The 27,285-nt window shown below is 40.1% G+C and overlaps 2 protein-coding genes across 3 annotated transcripts in view; one reads left to right on the top strand and one right to left on the bottom strand.

The window, feature by feature from the left end:
• cds1 (CDP-diacylglycerol synthase (phosphatidate cytidylyltransferase) 1) lies at positions 1-23,646 on the top strand. Of its 2 annotated transcripts, XM_061816481.1 has the most exons (14): positions 1-279; positions 357-570; positions 7,594-7,751; positions 8,456-8,552; positions 9,631-9,728; positions 10,511-10,650; positions 11,699-11,757; positions 12,018-12,100; positions 12,527-12,614; positions 13,830-13,898; positions 14,751-14,906; positions 15,958-16,077; positions 16,184-16,287; positions 19,254-23,646. In XM_061816481.1, exons 2-14 carry the CDS (start codon positions 502-504, stop codon positions 19,375-19,377), a joined length of 1,365 nt encoding a protein of 454 aa, XP_061672465.1. In that variant the 5' UTR covers positions 1-279; positions 357-501; the 3' UTR covers positions 19,378-23,646. The 2 variants fall into 2 exon arrangements, with proteins under 2 accessions (XP_061672465.1, XP_061672464.1); XM_061816480.1 differs by having other exon boundaries at positions 1-570.
• tmem175 (transmembrane protein 175) overlaps positions 21,682-27,285 on the bottom strand; it is a 10,496-nt gene continuing 4,892 nt past the window's right edge. Inside the window, exons 8-10 of the mRNA XM_061816475.1 lie at positions 25,750-25,828; positions 25,515-25,650; positions 21,682-24,993 (exon numbers count right to left, since the gene is read on the bottom strand). Of these exons, the coding sequence (XP_061672459.1) occupies positions 24,321-24,993; positions 25,515-25,650; positions 25,750-25,828 (888 nt within the window). The 3' untranslated portion in view covers positions 21,682-24,320. The remainder of the gene's footprint in view (positions 24,994-25,514; positions 25,651-25,749; positions 25,829-27,285) is intronic.

Genomic DNA, 27,285 nt, shown 5'->3' on the forward strand with positions numbered 1-27,285 from the left:
GTACGCATCAGCTGCAGTCAAGACTCGCGAATAACTGCGGCAAACGCGTGTCAAGTTGACGCTTCGGGGGCCTTACCGAAAGCAAAACTCGTTTTATCCACCAACGTAATGGCAAAATTAACTGATGTAACGCTGTCTGCTTTACTTTGAAAGTCCGCACTAAGGAAGTGGTTTCCTGGCAATGCAGCTACCTGGACGGCGGACTGCGGTGATAAACATAAACACGCAGTCAGGCAGGCAAGCAAGCAGACCGCCTGAATTCAGGCAGCCAACTGCGAGGTCAGTCAGTGGACCTTTTGGTCAACTCCAGCTGCCCGCCTCTCTTTTCACTGGCATCGCTCACTCGCTGCCCGCAGCCTCTGACGCTTCAGAAGCGGGCACGCTTTTGACGTTTGGCCAAGCGTTCACGGAGAACCGCCGCGAGAGCGAGCGGGCGGCCGTCCTCGCGTGTCTCTTCTCCCCGACTCCTCTCACCTCTCCTCGGGGGGCGACGGAGGCGACATGACTGAGCTCCGGCGGCGAGGGGGCGGCGGGGAAGACCCGGACAGCACCGACAACATGAGCGATAAGGTAAATTAAAATGAAAAACAAAGAAATACATTGGCTTCGGCGTCGGCTGCACAAGTTGTGCGAGGTTGTCAACCTGAGACGGGAGGCTAATTACTAGCTTGTTAGCGAGCTAAGTGGCTAATCCGACCGCTCGGCTAAAAATAGTCTCCCGAGCTTTGATTCAGTGTTTACCTCACAACCTCCACACTTCTCTCAACGCTCACTTATTACGACATTTACTCATGGAATTCCAGATTTTTACTCACTAGGATATTTTTATTTTTAGCAAGAAGATCCCCGCCCCCCGAAGAAAACATATATTTGAAGCTGTCTCAGTGTGTGTGTGTGTAAGTGACTTTGTGCAGTTCAAACTACCCAAAAGAAATAAATAAAAAACAGCTGAAGCTGAACTTATGCAAAATGCTGCTGTATATGACTAAAGCTAATTCATAAACTAAATGCTATTAAGGCTGCCTAGTTATCATATTTCATAATTCATTTATTACAATTTCTGTTGATTTGTTCTTCGAATTAACAATCAGATTTTTGAAAAACGATTTCCACACCTTAATTCAAACATGACAGAAAACAAATGAATAAGTATTCATTTTGAAACCCATTACATGTCGGAAAATAGGCAAAATGTTTATTTTCAGAAGTAAAAGCAGTTTTTGAAAATCTCCAATTTTGATTTAGTACAAAGGTAATCATTCTGCTTGCTTGGAGGTTTCCAGAAGTCTGAAAATATTTATTGTTTTGACAATTTTATGTTTAACAATGTCTCAGAAATAATTAATTGATAAAATAGGAGAATAAATTGATAGTTAACTTTCACTCACACAATGAATTTTTGCACATCCAAACACAATTTTGAAATAGTAACAAAAACAATAATAGGTAACATTTTCTTTACTCTTCATATATATACATATATACATTTAAGAATAGCAAAAAGTTTGCAATATTTCAAGCACAAAATGTTACTTTTTCTGAGACAAAGTGGAAAAAAAAATCTGGTGAAGTAATTGGAAATTTACAAGAGTGAAGTTGTATTTTTATTAAAGTCTTAATCGTAAGAAAATAGATTTAAAAAAGGTTGTGAGAAAGTAAATTTTGCTTGCCAGGGTTATTTTTACCCATTGAATTAGCTTCTGTGGCACCACATTTATGTGCTTCTCCCAGCACGGTCCTCTTCAGGGGATCGTTGGCACGCTCACGTTCATCAAAGTTGCGCTGTGACCTTGCACGGCATCCAGAGCCTTGTCCGTCCCCGCATTACTCTCATTGTGAAGAACAATTTGCCAAGAGCTGTAGTATTGGCCCTTCAATGGGGAATGTGAGCAGAGGGACGTACGTGAAAAGTCAAACAGAGGGAAGTATTTTGAGGTTTGGGACGTGTCATCCGCTCGGGGCAACCAAGTGTGGCATCCTTCAATGTCTTACTGTTCTAGTGAAGCCCAATTCACCAAGCGTTGGATTGTTGGCCCACTACCGGAGAACCTGAGCTAGTTGGGAGTGGCCATCTGGGTGACAAATGAGAGGGGGCTATTTTGAACTCATCTTTCGCTCCCATTCATGGGAATTGAATTGGCCGCTATGACCATCACTGGTGACATTGAATACGAGCTTTATTTCATCCACTACAGTTATGTAGACAATTACAACTAAAGTATTGTTGTATAACACATGTATACTTAAAGACTGTATTTGTATGGCTGAGATGCTGAAATCCCAGAAATGGTGTGCTGGATTGTCGGACCTCTAATTGAGAATTTGAAATATGAATCTGAAAGGGGACATGGATGATCGCAAAAATGGAGGAGTATACTGTATTTATGTATGATCACCACCAGCTCCCATTGATTAGAATTGACCTTGCCGTGATTATCGCTTAGCTCGATAGGAGTTGATGCTCGTACGCTTATATTCCATGTTGCTGTTCACCTAAGTTGAGTGGTTGGCTATAAATCATAAAGTGAGCATAATGAATGAGTTAAGTTTTTATGTCATAAATGCACAAATCTGATACAGTCATTTTACCTGGCGTTTATTGTCTTTTGCATTCAGTTGACAAACTGCATAGTTTCAGAATTGAAACCATGTCACTGGCTCATTTTGACCTTTAGCATTGATAAAACTACAAGGGAAAAAGGCTTCTAATGGCATGGGACCTCGTAATAGAATTAAAATTTTTTTTTGAAAAGTTGTAAAGAAAACACATTTTTGCAGGGAGAAAAAGTATCGTTATAAGAGGATACAGAAAGGGAGATTGAAATAAAACATTTTGGTTTAACTTAGTCTTAATACAGCCTTGTAAAAAAAGATTAGTCTAACTTAGTCTTCATACAACTGTTCTACAATACATTTTGTACATTTTTCTAGCTAGCTATCGATCGATCTAATATACTTTGCCATTCATTTCCACAAATATGAGACTACTGCAATATTTATTATTCCTGTGTCGCCTGGTGTTATGAATACAGTATATTTTGCAGGCTGTTTGGCGCCGCCGTGCATGTGGAAAACCAGAATCTCCCCTTTGTGTGACTAATAGCTTACTCTATTTAGTTGTATTATATCGTATTTTGTTCTGTTTCTAATTGAACTGTATATGTAATAATGAATATCTGCAATAAACATAAGTCATAAATATCAGGCGAGATGAGTTCGAGAGTTGACTTCTTTCTATCTTTCGCCAGAGGGTGTGGTGGGGGCCTCTTTGGTGGCAGGTTGCTTCATTGCACTTTGAACCAGTTGGACGAGTGCACAAGACTCTTGAGGACAGTTTCTAACGTGAAAACATTCTGATTAAAAAAAAAAAGTTTAGCTTGATAACAAACTGAAAATGGCCCAAATCCCTGAAAAATGACACCTTCAAACCAAACTAGATGATTACTTGTGCATTTTACAGCGTAGGTTCTGTGATAATTCTTGTGTATCCTGTCATGAGGACGAGATGTATTGGATTTTGTGACAGTTGACCAATGCTATTATTTTCCATTACGAATGAATGATTCATTGGAAAAACAGAATTTCTACATGAATCAAAAGTTGAGCGTTGACGAAACATTCCCATTCCAATAGTGCAATCTTTGGGGGCTTTGTGGGGGTATGAACTTGCTGTGCTTTCTGCCAATTCGTCACCTGATTGCTGTTTGTGTTGATCATGTCATGTGATGATGGCAGCAACATTGATTATTTCCACTCATGGTTTTAGGATGAAAAGAAGCCAATGTATGAGTGAAGGGATGAATAAACGAGCTGTGGAGAGATTCTGGCAGAGGAAGCGCAGAAAAAACACATTGCGTGAAATTAGTTTTTATGTAGGAATGCCATACTATAAGTATAAAATTGGTATGTGACTACAACTTTGGAACAAGTAGTTGTTACATTACCAAAAATATATATATATTTTTTTAAAGTTGGAGTAAAGTTCGAAAGTAAAATTACTGTTACTTAAAGTGGGACTGTCATCCCTATAAGCATTCTAAAATAGATATTGTCATGAAAAATACATACAACAGTATTTACTTCATTGTCTATCCAGAAAAAAAAAAAGTGAGCAGAGAACGCGTCATCCATGCACAAAGTTGCGCAATTGAGTGTCCCTCGACATCCAAGTGGTCGCCATATTAGTCACGTCCTCTGTCCTTGACGTCATCGTCACTTCCACCGTTGAAAACGCGCAGTGCCTGCTACTATGGAAGCCGAACAACAGAGATATTCGGATGTTTCCGACGCACCATCTGACACCGACGCCCTTTTCGAAAAGGACAACACCACACAACCGAGTGAAGTTACTGGGGCAATATTACACTATTGTTTCGAGCCATATTCAGATGATATGCGATCACGGCCAAACCGCGGCTCATCGCAGCCGGCCGGTGTGGCTTATGACAGAGCCGAGCAGTGCTGCTTTAGGGTGTTCACAGTCGAGCCGGGGCCCTTTATGCGCGCACGCGACTGAGTAACGCATTCTCGGCTGGGTTCTTCAGAACCGCCCCCATAGCAAAGCCCGACGCACAGCCTTCACAGAAGCTCTGACCGCCGAACGAGACGCTTCAGCCGGTGTGGCTGAGTTTCGGCACCTGTAGTGTATGCTGCTTTTAGGGGTATGTTCAAAGTCGAGACATTGTTGGCTGGGCGACACGCACATCGACACATTTCATACGCGGATCTTTTGTTACGTTATGAGAGAGACTGATTATGTAGTTCCTGTTTCTTCTCGAAAACAAATCCCTGAGACGATTTTCAAGGCGGGAGTTACAAAAACCTGTATATGTCAAAATCATGTTTTGTGGTGAAAAAACACATGGGACCATATTGGCTGTGGGTTTGTTCATTAATATACCAAAAATCATCCGTTTGACGACACTTGACCTTTAAAGCTCAACTTACATGCCTATATACATGGAAGAAGAGAGAGAGAGAGGAAGAGAACATCTCACAATCGAGTGAAGTGACCCGGGCAATATTACCCTATCATTTCGAGCCATATTTAAATGATATGCGGATCACTTCTAACTAACAACAGACTCCCCGACAGAATGTATGACCGTATGTAGTAGTCACTGATTTGACAGGCGCGTATGGGCCCGCGTGCCATCGCACTCGCAAATATGTACAGTCGAGCACGAAAAATAATGCGCGTAAAAACTGTTACCAGTAGAAATGCATATTGAAAGACGTCGCTTATTTTGTGTAGTCTTGACGAATCTTCCCTCTAAGCTGCGCCACTGCACAATTGTGCACCTGTCGCACACTCTCAGCGCACATGAAAACCGATCCAGCGCAGTGAATCACTGCCTGACGTCTTTTTTCTTTTCTTTTTTTTAACACCGAAGCACACCGTCTCTAACAATGAGCTGCTGCTCATCTTATTTCTACTTCGTAGTTTACCTAACACCAGCCCCCTGTGCTGTTAAAGGGGTGCACTCATAATTACAAACAGAACATACACCCTCAACTTTATGTCTGCGGGCATGACTAGTGGACCACACCCCTAACTTTATATCTGCGCGCTGGACTGACCACACCTGTACATTTTTCAAATGTGAGTGACTGATGTAGCAAACTCAGGAGGACCCATGCTGAGCGCAGTAACTGGCCGGTCGGGGGGGAGAGCTCCTTTCTCTCCCGCACGCGGCCAAACCACCTCCCCCGCCCGACCACCTCCGCGGTGACGATGATCGCCGCCGCCGCTGCGAGCGACGACACATTTAACACCCCTGAATTAGGTACTTTATTATTATTACTATGACGCGGATCTTTTGTTACTTCTGAGAGGATTACGTCATCACCCCAACTATTTTTTTTTTAATAGCTCTATACACACCTACCTGTCATTTGGAACCCACGAAGCTCTCGTCCTTTGCACCTGTGCAATCCATTTTTCATAAAGAACCGGGTGTTTTGGAAAAATGTGAAGAGTAAATCCATCCTCCCGACTGTTCGAGCAATATCCAGCAATACAATGAGTCGGCATTTTGGCTAACACGCAGAAAAAAACATCTACTTTTGCGCCGGTAAAAACGGGTATAAACACTCGAAACCGCCAGTGTGGGCTTCTGGGAAAAAAACTCACTTCCTGCTTCTTCTCCAAAACGAATGCCTCGAGAGGATTTTCATGATGGGAGGTACAAAATCCATATACGACATGTGGTGAAAAAATGGATGGGTCCATTCCAGCGGACTTTTTTTTTTCTAAATTAAAAACATATTAAAAATCATTCCAAATGTGTCAGTGGAGGAGGCCCCGTAGCTCAGTGGTTAGAGCACTGGTTTGGTAAACCAGCGGTTGTGGGTTTGTATCCCACTGGGGGTTCCACTCCCTGAGAAGGGTTGCGTCAGGAAGGGCATCCGGCGTAAAAATTGTTCCAAACATATATGTGCGTTCATCTGAGATCACTCGCTGTGGTGACCCCGAAAGGGACAAGCCGAAAGTAACCTCCATGTGTCAGTAGACCTTTTAAGAATAATATGTCTATGTCTACATGTGTAAGTAGTCATCCAAATATTTATTTATGAGTAAGAAAATATTCAATTAAAAAAATACTCAAGAAACCTGATTTTTTTTTCCCCCCCTTTTTTTTTTTTAAATTCAATCAGCGCGTCAACATCAAATGAAAGGGGCGGGGGGAATATGGGAATTGACACAACCGCTTAAAAACTATCACATCAATTGGGCCTCCAGAAACGTTATTTGCTCCATTCACTTAAATGACCTCATGACCAGACTTGGTGATTTTGTGTGTGCGTGTGTGACTAATTTTATCACATCCACTGCCAAAACAACAGCAAGGACATCAACAAGGTATTTTCCCAAGTTTGAAGTGGGCTGAAATATCCAAGTTTGGACAATCGCAGTTTAAGAGCTGCGTGACAAAGCTGTTTTTTTTTTTTTTTGGGAGGGGGGTGGAGGAGTGGGGGAGGAGGTGTCTGTAAACAGACTCGCATGGTTGTATGCGTGCTTGTTTTTTCCCCAAAAAGCGTAATTTTAATTGCCTCATGAGTCAGTCATGTGACTGCCTTGTGTCATTTGAATTGGTGTCAAATGACTGACTGGCGATCACTTAAGGGTGTAGTCCAACTTTCACCCGAAGTTAGCTGGGATGGGCTTCAGCACTCTGCAACCCTTGTGAGTATAAGCAGCTTGGAAAATGGGTGGATGAAAGACAGTCTTCGTGTTTGATTGGCGCAATGGGGGACATATGCAGAAGTTGAAGATGGAGTCTAAAAATAGACGCGCAAACGTAGTGACAACCTTGTCGATCATTGTAATGGAGTAAAAGTATAGATCCACATAAATAATCAAGTAGAAGTAAAAAGTACATTGCATTTAAAGTACTGTTATGTTGCTTGACATGTATGACATGACGACCCGCTTCCGGCTTTAATGTAGACTACGGCTTCACTCTTAACTAGTTACTGAAGTTGTGACAATCAGCATAGTAGTCTCATCATCGCTAATCAGTTCTTTACTTTCACCTTTGTCGACGTCAGTCACTCAAACATTTATTTATTTATTTGTGTGTGTGTGTGTAGGAGGGCGAGGAGGACAGGTCATTGGGCCTGCAGGGCGACATGGAGGGTGAGTGCGACGTGGACACCAAAGCGGACGCTGCCGACGTCCCAGCATCCACGGCAGACACTGATAACACACCACAGTGTCTCAACAAGGCTCTGGAAGGACTGCACCCAAGGTATCCCTTTTTTTTTTTTTTTTTTTTTTAAACGCACAACCCAGCGCTGCACAGTCCTGTTGCAAATGGACAAAGTGAAAAAATTCGAGCTGATAATTTTGCCTTGGTGGGCCCTTCACACCAGTTTTTGAACAAAAAAAGTATGAAATCTTGATATTCAGCCTGAAAACACAAACGCATGAAAATAAAATGTATGCTTCCCTCTTTCCATTTCTGTTTTGTTTACAAAGTGACATCACCAACTAGATGTCATGCATTTAATACTATTTTCCTACCTTTTTGCATTGTTTTCAAAACCAACTTTGCTATGTTTTTTTAAATCACAGTTTTTCCACAAAAAATGACCGTATGAAAGTAAGTTACAACATATATTGAGACATTCTTGTCAGTGAAATCGGTGAAAAAAATCTGACAATGTAGTCTTTGTATATCTGCAAAATTTGAATGTGTTTTGGACTACAAATAAGATAAATTCATTCATTGGGTAAGATTTTTCCTTTTTGCAGCGTGTGTCTAGCATGTCTTGAAATGTCTAACAGCCAGGCAATGAGTGAGGAAGTAAAGAGTGGCCGTATTTTTGTTTCACTTTTGGTTTGCATGCAAACAAAGACAAAAACAGTCCTGAAATGTCAGTCGTTGGTGTCCCTTTGCATATTTTGAATGTTGTGTAACTAAATGAATGCATGTTGTTGATGTGTCCACAGATGGAAAAACTACTGGATTCGAGGCGTTTTGTCTCTCGCCATGATTTCGGGTTTCTTCCTCATCATCTACCTGGGACCAATCGCTCTCATTTTAATTGTACGCATCCTTTTCTTTTACTGTACTGAAATGTTGTTTGTTATTATTATGGCCCCAGCAATAATGTGTAAATGTTTTTTGGGGTGTGGTCAACACACTTTAAAACACACTAGTTTTTGAAAGCTTTGTGCAAATATTTAGGGTACCCAACTCCACCCCGACCCCTCAAAAAACCCACACAAATCAGTTGACATGTCTGTCATGGGAGGCCGCACGACAAAGACTCAAGGCACCATGTCTAGAATTGAACAGAAGTCAGCCATTCTAGTTTGAAGCAGCCTGGCTAGTCCCAGGCCTTGTAAATTCATTCATCCATTTTCTGAGCCGCTTCTCCTCACTAGGGTCGCAGTAGTGATGGAGCCTAGCGCAGCTAACTTTGGGCAGGAGGCGGCGACCGGGAGCATTAAAAATTTCCGATTAAAAGTATTCTCAAAATAACCTTAAATGATATCGGATTAAGCTCAAATTTTCTAGGTACAGTACATATGACAACATGACCTATCGGATACATTGTTAATTAAATTCCCGGATTTTCCCTTTAAACTTAATTTCCTTTTGGACCGACTTTAATTCCTGTCATTTTTCCAATGAGTAAATGAAATATGGGCGGGTTCCTATTATTCCAGCAACTAAACTTTTTTTTTTTTTTTTTGCAGCGTTAAAATCACTTTTTGTGGTCTTAAGTTTATATACTAAATATTTAATAATATAATAGTTTGATCTATTATATTTAAATAAGGCGGCACGGTGGCACAGCTGGAAAGCATTGGCCTCACAGTTCTGGGGACCCAGGTTCAATCCCAGCCCTCCCCGTGTGAAGTTTGCATGTTCTCCACATCCCACAAACATACAACATTAATTGGACACTCTAAATTGCCCCTAGGTGTGATTGTGAGTGTGGCTGTTTGTCTCCATGTGGCCTGCAAATATGGGTGGGAACCAGTTCAGGGTGTACCCCGCCTCCTGCCCGTTGACAGCTAGGATAGGCACCAGCGCTCCCATGACCCTTGTGAGGATAAGCGGCTAAGAAAATGGATGGATATTTAAATAAATAATTTGATTTAATGTGTTTTTGTAGGTCATGACAGTGCAAATCAAGTGTTTCCAGGAAATCATCACAATCGGCTACAAGGTCTATCGCTCTTATGACCTGCCCTGGTTCAGGACGCTCAGCTGGTGAGTAGAGACATGCACGCAACACACACACACACACACACACACACAAAGACAGCAGAGTGTGTAGCACTGGGTTCAAAGATCACTGCTGTGTTGGAAGTCAAAGAGAGTGAGCGAATGTTCATGTTGAACACCCCCGCATAGCGTGCATGTTTTGCGTAAATGCACATGTATGTTTTGTTGTTTTGTGTGAATATTAAATGTGTAAAATCCCATTTTGTAAAAACAAACGCATATGTCTTTGAATGTGTTATAGGCCGATTAAGTCTCTGGAATCACAGTTTGTGTATCTGTGTGCTGTGGGATGATTAAATCCTTGAAATTACAGGGGAAAATGTGACTGTGTGTTCAGACATGATTGTGTCTTTTGTGTTGTAGAATGAATATATTTCTAGAGTCCGCTATATGCTCTAACTTCTCCCACATTTGGAAAATTAGGTAAAAGCACTTACCCTAGCAAGCTAGTGCTAGCATTCGTGGTTATGTTTACACATGCTTCCGTTCTGTTGAACACATGATCTGAGCAGCGAATTCCAACCTTTTTGTAGCCAAGGCACATACCAGTACTCCAAAATTGAAAATTTCACGGCACACGGTGTGTGTGTGCGTGTGGGTGCGCGTGTGTGCGTGCGTGCGTGCTTGTGTGTGTGTGTGTGGTGTGTGTGTGGTGTGTGTGTGTGTGTGTGTGTGTGTGTGGTGGGTGCCCGTTGTGGGATGATTATAAATGTCTCGTTTTTGTGGTATGTTTATGATTTGAAAGGTGTCCGTTTTGTTGTGTTGAGGTATTTCTTGGTGTGCGTCAACTATTTTTTCTACGGTGAGACCCTGGCCGACTATTTTGGGGCTCTGGTGCGGAGAGAGGAGCCTTTGCAGTTCCTGTCTCGCTACCACAGATTCATCTCGTTCGCCTTGTACCTGGCAGGTAAGTAAACCTGCAGATGCCTTTTGAACCCTCACCACAACCCCACATCTTCTTTGTTTTGATGCAAGTTTTTTTTGTCCTAATCTGATCTATTTAAACAACAATTTTCACTTTTCATACTTAAAATCATCTACAACACAAATTTGTCAAGTTGAGGTGAGCTGTGGTTATGTTAGCTGGCTAAAGCTCATGGTAATGGCGTGGTATGCTGCAGCTGGTGAAATTCAAACTAATGGTCTTTCTCTGGGGTCAAGTAACCTGGCTAAAGCTAACTGTAATTGTATAATGTGCTGTAGTTATGCCATCTGGCTAATGCTAAAGTTGCATGAAAAATTAAGGATGGTTATAGTCATGCTACTTGGCTAACAATTATGAGGAATATAGTCAAGGGGGTAAACCTAATTGATGCTATTTGTAAAATTGAGTTGCACATTAGTCTGCTAACCTAAATGTTGACTAAAGCTATGCTGTGGTAATGCTGGCTTTCTAAAGCTATGATTAATGATGTTTTATGTTGTGGTCATTGTAGCTGTCTCAAACTATTGGTTTATATCAAATACATATACCCTTTGGTTCGCGAACTAAATCCAATGTAAATAGTGGGCTGCACTGTTGTCATGCTATCTGGCAATATCCGTGTGCTGTGGTTGTTTGAGCTAACTAAAGCTAACTTAATATCAAATGCTGATACAATGTAGCTATCTGGTTAAAGCTAATATTAATGGTGTTGAGTGCTGAGGTGGTTCTATCTGGATAAACCTAACAGTTATGCAATATTTCTAAATTAGAGGTGCACTGTGATTGTGACTAACTAGCTCAAGCTAACATTAAATGTGTGATGCGCTATGATGATGCTGCCTGGCTAAAGCTGAGGCTGTACATAAGACAAATTGTGTGTTTAATCCTCTAAGACTACAAACATGGTACCGTGTAGAACAGGCACCATGTGAAACATACTTCACTTATCCTGTCAGATTAATCTTGGACATTTTGATGTCTTCTCTATCTTTGATGTTGACAGCACGTTTTCTCTTCTTTTTTTTTGTAGGTTTCTGCATGTTTGTGCTGAGTTTAGTGAAGAAACATTACCGCCTGCAGTTTTACATGGTGTGTATACAAATAGCAATGCTAACCACTAACGCTAAAAGCTGTCTCATATTGTTTATTCAATGACTAATTGATTGAAAACAATGCGGTCCAGGATAATATTAATCATTAATCTGCGTATAGTTGTCCTTTTTATGCACTGGCACTCATCTGTCAATCAAATGTTTAACTGAAATGCATGTTTCCACATTCCAATGCTGTCACACTTTGTGTGGAAAAATGTGTACGTGATTGTGTGTGTCTTATGTTTGCCATTCCAGTTTGCGTGGACCCATGTGACGCTGTTGATTGTGGTGACTCAGTCACACCTTGTCATACAGAACCTGTTTGAAGGAATGATCTGGTAAGCCATGCATAATGTTTACAATGTTCATGCCAATTGGGATCAAGGCCTGCCGTAAACACCGGAAATCTGCAAACAATTATCATCTCCCCAAAAAGGAAGGGGTTTGTAAATGATGATTGATTGCAAAAAATGGTGACAAAGCACTTAAAACGGAGAGGACGAAGCACTATGTCGTGTGTCTAGCATATATGCAACCAAATACCCATGTTACGTAAACGGCTTCGTGAGTTACATTAGTCAACACTGACAAACCACCTTCACATGAGGGTCAACAATATTAATAGTTGGGATACTGCCCAAAAGAACAGGCGAGCACCAACTGATGTGACATCGTACAAATCCACACTAGCACTTTCTGGTATATCACTTGCACATACCAGTAATTGAATAATGCAAATTATTTTCATGAAATTGTGTTTTAAGGTTCATTGTGCCCATCTCCATTGTGATCTGCAATGACATTGGCGCCTACCTGTTCGGGTTTTTCTTTGGACGCACTCCACTCATCAAGGTGAGATACAGTCATTTAGGTTCAAAATCCACATGAGAAAACATTCCCAAGCAAAATGTGACAGTGATGCTATAAAGCCGTTTTAGCCAATAAGAACCTTGAAGAAAGTCACGGAAGGGAAAAAATAAATATGAATATAGAATAACCAAATTAATATTTTCAATTCATATTTGTCTGTGTAATACATATATAGTATATGTATAAAGTGGAGCAAAAAGTATTTTAGTCAGCCACCAATTGTGCAAATTCTCTCAATTAAAAATGAGAGGCCTGTAATTTTCAGCATAGGCACACCTAACCTGAGAGACAAAATGAGAAAAAAAAGATCCAGAGAATCGTAGTTTATTTTTTAAAGATTTTAGAGCAAATTATGGTGGAAAATAAGTATATCTTCACCTACAAACAAGAATTCTGTCTTTCATAGACCAATAACTACTTCTTTAAGACTTGTGTGTGTGTGTGTGTGTGTATATATATATATATATATATATATATATATACTTGAAAAGTGGGTGGGTTCAAATTAAAGGTGCTCTGTCCTGAATTGTTTTACACGTCAAGATTCAAACTGCATGAAATAAAAGCTGGAATTTTTAACTTTTGTCTCATGAATTTTCATCTTTGAAAGCCAAATGTCTACATATACAGTACAACAAAAGCAAAGGAATTGACCTTAACATTCCTATACTTTAGGAATGGGACTATTTTTCAGTTTTTCTTAGTGGAAAAATGTACATTTAAAATAAAATCATGCTGATATTGAAGTTTTTTTTCAGAGAGGCACACCCCTTGATTTGGTCCTAATTCCCGTTTTGTTTTTTGTTTTGAGATAGGGACCTGTCAACCTACATTTTTGGTGTCAAATGTGTAAACAAATTCAATAGGGTACTCACTTTGACGAGGGAAAAAAAAAGTTCTAAAGAATTTTGGTGAAACTGAGTGGATAAAAGCCCATGTTATATTTATATTTGGAGTTTTTAATTTAAATATCTGCTTCTTCCTTTCTTTGAAACAGACTTAGAGAAACAGTGGTTTGTGTAGTTACAATGGTCAATAGACAATCAATTGAATTGATGAGTTTGTGCAAAGGAAGCTTGAGGGCAAATACAAAGCTTGGCCGAGAAGAAAGATAAAGAGGGTAATGTTTCAACAGGAACACGAGACATGATCAACACCAATGATAAAAAGTGTGTGTGCGTGCGTGTGTGCATACAGCTTTCGCCCAAGAAGACGTGGGAGGGATTCATAGGAGGCTACTTCTTCACTGTCGTCTTTGGATTCATTGTGAGTGCAGATAGACAGCACATGTATACGACGTCCTCACCATGTAAACTACACTATTTTTACTCTACATCTATCGAATGTCAACATCAGCACGCGACTAAATGTACATAACAAAACAACTCATGTCTACAGTAAACATAGGGGCACAACCAAGGTTACCCCGACACATTTACATTACACAACTTCATGTACACTATATCAACACACAATAAACTGGACACGCTAACACTCCTCAAATGTACATTTACACAAGACTTAACACCCAGCTAAATTGGATATAATCAACACACAACATGGAGGCACAACCATATGTACAGCACACTTTTTTTACACATTGTAGATGCAACTACGTGGACACCACATCAACATATGACTGAAAACCCTCCACTACATCAACACAAATAAAATGTACACATTAGTGTAACTAAACCGTACACAACACTATCACTCTCCTGAAATATGTACATCAACACACAAATTTTATGTACATATTGCTGCACAACCACAGTACACTAATCCAGCAAAATGTACACGTCAACGCTCAAGCGAATGTAAACATAAAAAAATAATTACATACCAAGACACACAAAACGTACATCATGATACAGCTAAAGATAACATAATAACACAAATTTCAATTACGTCATCATAAAATACACATCAACACAAAGCTAACAAGTACACGCTATCGTGACCACTCAGAAAATTGAAACCCATGACAAGTACACGTTTTATTTACTTTCCTAGACTGAATCGTAAAATGGTGGTAAAATGGCTTTGATTCTAGTCTCAACGCTTGAAAACTTTAGTTTTTCCATCTTTTCTACCAGATAACATGTATTTGTTGTGTAGTTGTCGTCGCTGCTGTCCCAGTTCCAGTACTTCGTGTGTCCGGTGGGCCTGAGTAGCGAAAGCGGCACCTTGTTCACAGTTGAATGCGAGCCATCGGACTTGTTTGTGCTGCACCAGTACAAACTGCCCACGCTTGTACGCAACTTGCTGCCTTGGGTAAGTGTCAAACGTCATGTCATACTAAACATTTGTATTTAGATGTAAACAAATGAAGAAAGTGGCCACAATTGTGGAAAAAGAGCTCAGTATTTTTTTAAATCTTTATACTTTAATTAATGAATACGGTGGAAGGTCGTTTATTTTTAAAATTCAAATTAATTAGGGAATCAGATAGTGGAAATAAGTCACAATAATTTTTGTAATTTACTGTATTTATTGAAATAATAATGTACAGGGGTGTTTTTTTCATATTGGATGTTAGATAAAATGTCGGACTAAATTAAGGAAACAGTTGTATTGATAATGTCTTTTTTTAAATAAAATGATAATGTAAGTGGTTTATTTTTTAAAGATAGAATTGTAAATACAAATCAATGTATTTAAAAAAGTAATGTAACCCATATGTTGGAAATGCTGATACAAATAAAATAAGTATATATATATTAATAGCATTTTTAAATAAATAGAGCTTTTTTGTATTTTTTTTTATTGAATTTAGAAACAAATAGTAAGCTAACCAAATACTTTCATAAACCAACAATTAAAAACAGAGCGGGGGACTGAGCCCGACCCCAAATATTTTTTGGATGCTTTCCTGTAATAGAACAGAATAGAATATTGTCAAGAAATACATTCAGTAAAAAAAAAAAAATAATTAATAAGTGGAACGATCAGCTAAAAAAACTCTCTAAGTAATGTGCATAGGTTCTTGGACAAAACATAAACAGTATACATTTTAAAACTAGTATTACTAGTATTTTAATCATCTAGCCAAAATGTTGGGAAACGGCTGCCTCAATGATGATATGCTTTAGAATCCATCCATCAATTTTCCAAGCCGCTTATCCTCACAAGGTTTGCGGGAGTGCTGTAGAATATCAAAGCTCACTTCGGGCGAAAGGCTGACTATCTGTACACTCTGAACTGGTCACCAGTTAGTCGCAGGGCACATATCGACACCATCACTGTACCCAGAATAAAAATACATATTTTAATGAATTCTGAGTACGTACCGGTAATATGTTTTGTTTGTTGGTTTCTCTCTCAGGAAACAATGACGTTGTACCCATTCCAGATCCACAGCATCTTTCTGTCATCCTTTGCATCGCTCATCGGCCCTTTCGGGGGCTTCTTCGCAAGCGGCTTTAAGCGAGCCTTTAAGATTAAAGTGAATCACTCGCCCGCTCACTATTTTCTTGTTACAGTATTAATACAGTAGTATTTCGATGTCAGATTTCATGATGCTGAACGTAACTGCCACACTTCTCTCCTAGGATTTTGCCAGCACCATCCCGGGTCACGGAGGCATCATGGACCGCTTCGACTGTCAGTACCTGATGGCCACTTTCACCCACGTCTACATCGCCAGCTTCATCAGGTGAGAAGAGAAAAATCAGCCAATAAGTACGAGAAGCCTTAGGTTTTGTTTTGAAACAACCACAAAATCTTCATTTACATTGATTACGGAAATATTCAGACCCTCTTACATTTTTCACTCTTTGTTGTATTGCTGCCATTTGCTAAAATCCTTTACAAAAGTTTATATTTTCCTCATTAGTGTCACAGTAACCTATATGGCCAAAAAAAAAAAATAATGAATTGTTGACATTTTTCCATCCATGCATCCACCCTCTTCCGCTTATCCCCACAAGGGTCGCGGAAGTGTTTGGGCCAATCTCCGCTAACTTCGAGCAGACTACACTCTGAACCGATCCCCAGTCAGTTGTAAGACACATCGATACCATCACTGAACGGGATTGAATCCATCCTGCCCACACCAAAGTCCCGCGTGCGGATCTCCAACATCATTGATTTCACGAAATTTTCCCTGTTTTTAAAAAAAATGAAATATCACACAGCCATATGTTTTCAGACCTCATATATTTAACTCGGGTGCTGTCTATTTTTTCTGATAATCATTGAGATGGTTCTTCACCATCAGTCAAGTCCAGCTGTGTTTGGTTACTGTATTTTCCAGATTACATCATGCACCAGTTATACCCGCCCACTTGATGTATCGTTTTTTTGTTTTGTTTTTTTTCCATAGGCGAGCCGCACCGGACCATAGGATACGAGTATAGACTAAATGTGATGATACATTGTGAACGCACACAGAAAGTCTTTGTAAATGTTTATTTAAATACCACGTTTGACTAACATGGCAGTACAATGCCTCAAATTTGACAGAATAAAAATAATATTTTATTCATCGTTCTCCTGTTCGTTCAAACAACTGAAGTCGTCGTCTTCAGTATCGGCATTGAAGAGCCTCCGTCACACAGCATTTCAGTGCCTCTGTCAGTACTTTTATCTCGGCACGCAGTTACTGCTAAAGTTGTGCTGTTCTCCTCTGGTAGCAGTCCAACCTTTCTAAATCCCTTAGTGACGGTAGATTCTTTCTCACTGCTCCATCCATTTAAAATCCACTGGCAAACCTCAGAGAAGGATGATCTTCGTATGTGACCAGTTTTTGCAAAAGAGTTCTCGCCGCAGCACATCCAAGCTTCCCACTCACCATGGAGTGCTGCTTTAAAAGCATGATTCACTCTGGTGTCCAGTGGCAAAAACTTTGTTGTACCTCTGAGAATCACAGCCGGGATTGAGTTTGAAATCTTGATGGCTGTTTTTACAGAATCTGTTATATGAGCCCTCATCCATCCAAGACGAGGAATGCTTTTTTCTCACTTGTGAAAAAAAATCCTCCTGGGCACCTACTGTAAGACTCAACCAGCCATTCAGTCATTAAACTTTCCATAATGCCCCCCTTTTTTTTTTGTTAACTTTAATGATTGCGCCTTTTGGGAGTTTTTCTTTTGTCATAGTGATAAAAAACAGTTTTGCTCAGAAGCGGCGTGACTCAAAACATACGTGAAATGCGTTCTCTCGAGGCCAGTTGTTTTCACCATTACTGGGTGATGCTCTAGTCTTGTTCACAGTTTGAGTTAGGGGAAGATTGAACGTTAAAGGCATTTCATTCATATTTTTTATGTCATCTGGTCCACTGAGTTCCTCAGCTATTTTTGTTGCAAAAAATTTACGGAAGTTTGCAACTTTTTGGTCATAGTCGGGAGGGAGTTGTCAACAGACATCCATGCCCTGATGGACAAACCTTTTCGTCTCATGAAACCAAAACACTACGACGGTCCACCTTGAAAACCTACCAAAGAAGCGGCTTGTTGTCTGGAATATGGGGTATACTGATTGGAATTAATTAGAAGAGCCACACACCTGTTTATATAAGACCTTACAGCTCATGGTGCATGTCAGAGCAAAGAAGAGTCATGAGGTCAAAGGAACTGCCAGAAGAGCTCAGACAGAATTGTGGCAAGGCATAGATCTGGCCAAGTTTTCAAAAATATTTCTGCCGCACCCAAGATTTGTGTGAGCACAGTGGCCTCCATGATCCCTAAACGGAAGACATTTGAGAGGCCCAGAACCCTAACGAGAGCCAGCTGTCCAACCAGACTGACCAGTTAGGGAGTAGAGCTCTGGTGAGAGAAGGAAAGAAAAACCCAAAAATCACTGTGGCTGAGCTCCAGAGATGCAGTCAGGAGGTACGAGGAATTTCTAGAAAGTCAATAATAGCAGAAGCCCTCCACCAGTCAGGGGCTTTATTACATTATTGTTTCGAGCCATATTCAGATGATATGCGATCACGGCCAAACCGCCTTCCGTCCGATCCACTTCCGCGGTGGAGGTGAGACATTGCACCTGTCCAATACAGTCCCCACAGTGAACATGGTGATGGCAGCATCAGGCTGTGGGCGTGTTTTTAAGCTGCAGGGATAGGATGACGAGTTGCAATCATAGGAAGGATGCGTCTAGCCAAGTACAGGGATATCCTAGACAAAAACCTTCTCCAGAGTGCTCAGGACCTTACACTGGACCAAAAATTCAGGGTCCAACAAGAGAGTGACCCTAAGCACACAGCTAAAATAGTAGAGTGGCTTTGGAACAATTATGTGACTGTTCTTGAATGGCTCAGCCAAAGCCCTGACGTAGACCCAATTGAGCATCTCCGGATAGACCTGAAAATGGCTGCCCACCAACATTCACCATCCAACCTAACAGAACTGGAGAACATTTGCAAAGAGTAATGGCCGAGGATACCCAAATCCATGTGTGGAAAAACTTGTTACATGGTCCCCCAAAAGACTCATGGCTGTGTAAGCCTAAAAGGGTGCTTCTACTAAATACTGAGCAAAGCTTCATTTGGTAGACCTCAATCATAACTACAATAGTCCATATAAAAAGTCTCAAGAAGCAATGCCTGAAAAAAAGAAGTCTGCTAATGATATTTATATTTTGAGTAAAAGCTTAACTTCCCATTGTTTTTGATTGCAGGGGCCCCAACCCGAGCAAAGTCCTGCAGCAGCTTCTGATGCTGCAGCCTGAGCAGCAGCTGAGTATTTTCAACACGCTCACCACACACTTGAAGGACAGAGGGATGCTGCCCCCCACAGAGTGACTGGGAGGTGGTGACAGGCGAGTGTGTGATTGTACAACTATGTACCCAACAACAACACACGAGTGTGTCAAACTGATGACTCTTCATTCGACTTGAAACCAGTGCAAGCTAAAAACAAAACAAAAAACAAAAAAATGACATCACAAATACTGAAAACGCCACCAAAAAAAAAAGTCTTCCACCGGTTCTGGAGCCTTGCATCCAGCTGCCATCTTTGACCAGGAAGTGGTCGAAGTCTACATTGCACTGACCCAGCAATGAATTAAGATGTCGGTTAGCGGACTAGCACATGCGCTAACCAGCGACAGGCCACTTTAGCCCACACACTCAGCCACCAAAGTAGACCATACACTTGTTACATGCTAATGTACATAAAAAAATTAGCTCATATATAGTTACCTATTAAACTAAAAAACCAATGTAACTTATCAATTTAATGTAGCTAAATAGCATGAACACATTTAGTACATTTGAACGTTCAGAAGGTGAAAAAAAGTTTTATATTTGAGGAGTGAGACGAGAACATCAAATTACATCAAGGTAACAAAACTTTAGATGTTATATTAACTGGAATGTTCTGCACAGAGTTGGAAAAATGCTAGCAATTAGTAGAGATAGTAAGAGACTGTAAATTCATAGCTATATTTTTTAGTTTTATGACTATGAGTAGTTGGATAGGAGCATAAAAAGCCGCCAATACTTTAGAAGCAATACAAGTTTCTTATGCTGAGGAAGTTAAGTTTGTTGGCCGTTTTAGTTTGACCACATAGCACTAGCTCTTTCAACTAACAACATTGGAGCATGTGTGTGGCTGGAAAAACGCTAAACTCTCTCTTTAGCATTTACTACTGAAGTTGAAGAAGCACTAAAATGTTCATATCGCTAATGACGCTAGCCGCACTGAGTGGCCAAAAAATGCTAGCGACTAGCACAGATGCGAAAAGGAGATACAGCAATTCAAATGATACGATTTCTAAAAATTAAAAACACTCAGTCGTGTTAGCAGTTTAGCTTCATTAGCCGCTTTATAGTTTGCTGATGAACAAATTAATACTAGAACTTGTAGCACTGCTTTTAAGTTTGTCATGCTATAGAAGTTAGCATTTTCTTGATGGCAACTTTGTCTCGTTTAATAACCAAAAGAAAGCACTAATTCTTTCAGCTACATTTGAGCATGTGTGGCACAAGGCTCGTCTGGCTACTGTGAAACTGCTAACCCGTTAGCATTGTACTACTGAAGACTAAGAACTAAATGTTCTTCCCCACTGTTGATGCTAGCCGCACTGAGCGCCACTTTTTCTCAAGGCTTTTATTTCATGACATCAGATAGATGATGTTTTTGAATGTAGTTTGCCATGAAGACTATACTGTATTTAATGCAAAACTTGTGCAGTTAATATTTTATGCAAATTTTGTCCAAATATCGATGCGATGTTTAGGACAGAGAAAAGGTTTACCAAAGCGCTTTTTTGTTTGTTTGTTTTTCTGTTTTGTTTTGTTTTTGTTTTGAGGTTTTTTGACTATCTGATGTTTTCTTCCGGATGGACTTCCGAGTTTTTTTCCTCCAGGCCATTTATTTTTTTAAGTTCTACTGGGACCAGATGAGGGCGTTTCATTTTGAAAGGACCCCATTTGATTTTGAATAGTTGAATATCAATGCAGGCTTTGCAGACCCAAATTTGAAAGTCAAAACGATTCAAGGTGTGGCAATTAAGACACAAGATTCCCAGCACAAAGCCGATTGGGTGACACATTTCGATGCTGTTTTGTTCACTTATCTTGCTGTTTGCTTTATTTTGCTTTATTTTCAACAAACAAAAATGTCAGATCGGCTAACGGATAGCTTCAGTGTAGCCATGTTGACCATTGAAATAATGAAAATTTGTACACAAAGGGGGGTGCAACATATGAAGACAGGTAATATAAAAATACTCAGGCATCTATTCTTTATCCTTTGCCAAGAATGAGTATTACTGCAGTTTACCAATGTGTTGTGACATTCTTTTTCACCCTTTTACTGAATATCCTTATCTATGGATGGATGAATTGTAGTATCCCCCCAGGTGGCAATGGCCTGAAGGAGCAGCACAATATACATTAAATTGAAGCAAATAACTTGGGAAAAATAATTTACATTCTGTTTTATTCTCTAATTGCTGTTTTTAAATTACATTATTTCATGCTGCTTTTGTTACAAGTGTGAAAGAAGCACAGTGATACATCATCATAGACATATAGTGGAAATGTCACGATGTCGCAGAACACTGTGACATAAGCATTCAATTCTTGTTTCTTTGTTGTGAGAATTTACACATAAATTTGAAAAATGTCTGACAATCGGCTCCCCAATTTATTTTTACTGAAAAAAAAAAAAAAAAAAGGTTCCAGTAATATGCGTTTCAATTGTTCCCTTGACAGACTTGCACATTACAAATTGATTGTGATTGGGCATAACATCCTGAAATATGACAGTTAACTCTTTTTTAATTATTTTTATTATTTTAGAAACAAAATGGACATTCAGCGGTGGTGTTGATTTTTTTTAAAACATTTTTATTTATCATTCTGTGAATATTTAATTTCATGAGGTTTGTAATGGTGATGATGAAGGGTTTGAGATGAACGTGGGGTAAATAAAGTCATTTAAAAAAATGTGTGGCATTTAAAATAATTCATACAACATGAAGAGAAAATACAGATATGAAATGTAGACATGTTGGGAAATGACAAATTACATTAAAAAAAAGGTTTTTCAAACTTAAGCAACACAATCATTGTGAAGAACATTCCAGATGCCTAAGCACAAATCTTTCAAGTTTACGCTGCAATTGTCTACTCAATCCTAATAATAATATTTTAAAAAGTTATATTCAAGGTGCTTTCTTTGACGCAAAGTCATCTGTGGTCTAAATTGAACAACAGAAAAAGTGCAATTTGAAATTATTATGGCTTAGTGACATTTTTATGACTTCATTAATCATTCATCATTCCATCCATCCACGATCTGAGCCAGTTATCCTCACAAGGGTCGCGGGAGTGCTGGAGCTTATCCCTTATTTTCGGGCAGGTGGCAGGATACAATTATTCTTCACCAATCTGGACAAAATTTAGTAGATGTATCCGTCGTGACAAGGTACACGAAAAAGTCTCAAAGACACACGTCCGTATTTGAAAAGGAAGTAAGCCATTTTTTAGTTGAAGCAGCTAATATTTGGCGAGTTCTAAGGCTAGATAGTACTTTGTTCAAAGCTTCTCCAGCCTAGAAACCAATTTCACTGACAGACATGAAATTGAGTAACCTCGCTATAATACATATTTATTTATTTTTCAGAAACAAGATTTCAATGAATTTTTTTTTTGCAAACTTTATAAAAATTTTGATGAGGGGGGTTGTCTTCCGCCTCCATGAACCACTGCCGTGACTTTTTTTTTCTGGTTACAACATTAAAATGTATTTAATGTAACTTCGCCTTAAAATAAGATGGTGATGTGTGAGTCGTTATTAAGAAGCGTGTCATGTTCTGTCCAACTTGGTTAGTGACAGAAAATAACCTTTGAACTGATTTATCTTGGTCAAGTTACAGACCAAACCATCAACTGAATCACAATCTATGTGCATTTTCTGCAGTCAGTCTGAAATGTTTTAAGCTTAAAAAAAAGTTTAATCACATGTATCAAAATATTTACAGACAGTAACAATGAGTTGTTGCAGCATTAGTGTTTTATGTCTTTTTCCGACATTTGTTGTTATCATGACTTGTCAAAACTGATTTTCTTTGTCTTCGTGATTGCCAAAATGTTTTTAATGTAGGCACTGCTTAGCAATAAAACTCAACAGATGCTTGCGGATCCTGCCGTGTCGATTTGAACAAAAACCGCGGCTAAAATAAGTTTTCAACACCTCACCATTTTTCTCACTAAATAATTTTTCAAAGGTATTACTGACAAGTAATCCTATGAACATCTGGTTTAAAAAAAAAAAAAAAATCATCAGAATTTTGTTGGAGTGACTAAAATGGACATTTAAATTTTTGAACATAGATAACGCTTAGTGTTAAAACAGCGATTTGCGGCACCAAAGTTACAAAAGCGCATTGTTTTAAAATTATTAGGCATGCTTATCACGTCATACTACCATAATTGCTCGTATATAACAAGCACCCATGTATAACATGCACCCCCAAAGTTGACCTCAAATTTGAGGAAAACCTTTCCACTTATGTATATTGCATTTTTACAATGCAATATTTTGCTTCTGCCTGTATGATCCTGTTCTCCCAAAGAATTATTCTGAAAGTAAGCTCTTTATTTGAACATGAAATACTTTGTATTTACTTTCTCTTATTTTGAAATTCTCACCCCTACTTTTATTTAGTGAGAAAAGAGTTGTGCACATATGTTTGATTACCCAGGCAGAATTTGAAATTCATTGAAGAAAACCTTAAGTGCCAGACGAAACAACTCATTTTAATGGGATTCAAATGAAACTATCACGGATTTCAGAAAACTATCATCATCAAACAATATGTTACCATAAAGAAATGAATGAAGGTGGTTGTTCAGTCATCAGTCATGACTTTTTTTCTTAAACAAGGACACATATATATATATATATATATATATATTTATATATATTCTCACAAATTCTGCCAGGGTATGTAAACCTATGAGTACATACTGCACATATGCAGTCATGTGTATCCCTGTCATATTGAAATCCAAGTAAAGACTGCACCTTTTTTATGACCACTAGGTGGCTTTGGCATGTTGCAATGAAAGGGTACTGCTTTTTCCATAACCTCTAGTTGGCAGCATACATATGATTAAAATGTGTTACAATATTCCCAAATACCTATGCAATATGTGCATTACTTGCTTTACTTTTGACATTTTTGGGGGGGTGGAATGTGCATTATACACGAGAAATTATGGTTTTCAACCAACTAAGTTAGCAAAGCGTTAGACGGCACCCTTGAGGTAATGTTTTCCTCGCCATTTTCTGGTTGTCTCCTTTGAGGACAAAACAGGCGTCTGAGCAGGGCGCCTGCAACTCGCACCATCAACCTGAGCAGCAGGAAGGCTAGCGGTGTGGCGATCTCCATGAGGTGGAAGATAGTGACACTGAAGCGGCTCAACACGCACGTGAGCAGGAAGGCGGCAAGTGCTACCGCCGGGTACAGCGCCAGCTTGGCCAGCATGAAGATGTGCTCGGGGCCGCCATAGCGCACGGCCGGCCGCAGCGTTCGCCGACCGCCGCCCTGCAGCGCCGCCACCCAGGTGGCCAGCTGGAAGACGCCGGCGCCAAAGACCAGGACGCAGCTGGCCTGCACGGCCCGCCGCTCATCGCGGAGCGCAGCGCGAGGAAGCTCGTGAGTCAACCGGAAGGCCAGTGGCAGGCCTCCCACGAAGGCCAGAGACAACGTGTTCAGAAGGCCCATTACGCGCGTGGCCCGAGACACTTGGAGAAAAAGAGAGTGATGCGCAAACCACAGCAGGCCCACTGTGGCAAAGGAGCCCAGGTAGGCCAGGTACTCAGGCCCGTACGAGCGTAGTGCCGCCACCAGGCTGTTATTGAAGCGTTGCTGCAGCGATGCCGGCTCAGGAACGTTGTCCTCACTGCAAAACAGAAATATGAATTAGGGCTGGGGCATAATCAGTGTTTAAATAAGTGCTGACAGACACAAAAAAAGGTCACTGAGTGTTGTAAACCTCAATCTTTTTCCTCTCTGCCACAGCCATGTTCATTATGTCGCCGTAACTTTAAAAATCAAAAAGGATGAGCCAATAACTACTGAAAATAGTGACAGGTTAAGGAGAGAAGACAGGCACATTATCCCACGAGGTAAATTCTTGAAGATTCATTTCTGTATCTATATAAACATGTTCTATCAGCTCAATTTTCTATTGATTGTATCACATATGCCTCTAAGATGTTAGAAAAGTTTTTGTTTTTTTTTCATGCTAACAGAATAGTTAATTCTTGATTTCACTATACCTATGTATAATGCACACAACTGAAAAGTGAAGATTTTTTGGGGGGAGGGGAGATTTCTACAATATACACGAGAAATGACAGTAGCCGGTGTTTAAATGAAATTAGCTTTTTCTGATTTTGAAGTGAGGACAATGATACTGACCAAATGTCCAGGATGAGGAGCGTGGCCACGATGGCATAGACACCATCACTGAAGGCCTCCACACGCTCCTTACTGAGCGGCTCACTAGGCAGGAAGCTGTAGAACATAACCTGCTCCGGATCTTCCTCCACAGGACCTCAAAAACCACACCCAAATTTATCAGCCACTTTTAATACTTATCATTGATGTTACCTGAAAAGTCCTTGTTAGGAGAAATGAAGAGGGCGGTGCCTACCGAGGAGTTTGTCCCGAAACCACAGGACGCCCCGCGAGATGTATGGAAGGAAGATGACCAGAGCCAGCAACACGTACGACTGACGGACACAAATACGCATAAAAGCTACTTAGTGAATGACTTGTCTGTCCGTAATGCTGCCAAAGGAACTACTGTATTCAGAACAACAGGACAACGGAACAACATCATCACATCAGGAACAAGTACGTGGCATCAGGTACTGCAAAGTCACATCAGGAACAACACTATCATCGAAAAAGACCCCAAGTCGGGAACACCAACAAGAACTTCACGCAAGAAACAATTACGAGGCATCAGCGACAGCATTACAACAGGAACAGTAAAGTCTCAATGAGAACAAGAACCTCCCATCAGGAACATCATCAAGTCAGGAAAATACAGAATCTTTGTCAGGAACAGCAACCTCAAATTAGGAACAACAATATCAACATTGCATCACAAAGAACAATCAAATCATGCCTGAAACATCACATCAGGAACAGCAACGACACATCAGAAATAAACAACCTTCGGTCAGGTACAATCACGTCAGGCAAAAGGAACAAAACTGACATAATACCAAGATAAACCTCACATCAGGAACAAGAACCTCACATGAAGAACAACAATCTACCACCCGGAACAACACATTTTTGCCAAGAAGGAAAAAGCTTCAAATCCGGAACAACGTCAACATCACAGGAATAACATCACAAAAGAAGAATAAAATCGCACCAAAAACAACACCTCAACATAAACTTAGAAACAATGACCACATTCGGGCAGGGACAACGTCACGAACAATGGAAGTCAGGAAGAAAAACCCCATGCCAGAAACAAAAACATGTCAGGCACTTTGTTAGGAACAAGAGTATATCAGACAACAATCCATACATCCATCAAGCCGCTTATCCTCACAAGGGTCACGGGAGAACTAGAGCCTTTCCCAGCTATCTATGGGCAGGAAGCAGAGTGAACCCTGAACTGGTTGGCAGCCATTCGGAGGGCACATGAAGACAGACAACAGCCGCACTCACAATCACACCTAGGAGCAATTTAGAGTGTCCAATTAATGTTGCATGTTTTTAGGATGTCCAAGGAAACCAGAGTGGCCAGAGAAAACCCACGCAGGCATGGACAGGGAAAACATGCAAGCTCCACACAGGCAGGGTTTGGACCCCGGTCCTTAGAACTGTGAGGCCAATGCGCTACAGCTGTGCCACCGTGCCGGCATAAGGTAACAAAACAATCTTAATTCAGTCATAATTACATTCGGAACCACAACAACAAGTGAAGAAGAACATGCTAAGAACCGCATCTCATCAGGAACCGCAACCTCACTAACGTCAGCAGCACAACTGGGAAAACTTCAAATCATGAACAGCAACATTGCTTCAAGATAAATATCAAGCCAGGAACAAGATCATATTAGCTAAAAAGCCTTCATATTAGGAATACTACATTATTTCAGGATCTAAAACTTCCCAAACAGAAACATCAAGTCAGGAACAACAATATTGTCTAGAACAAGAACAT

This window comes from Syngnathoides biaculeatus, chromosome 4 (genome assembly GCF_019802595.1).
Source record: "Syngnathoides biaculeatus isolate LvHL_M chromosome 4, ASM1980259v1, whole genome shotgun sequence".
Classification (NCBI taxonomy): Eukaryota; Metazoa; Chordata; class Actinopteri; order Syngnathiformes; family Syngnathidae; genus Syngnathoides; species Syngnathoides biaculeatus.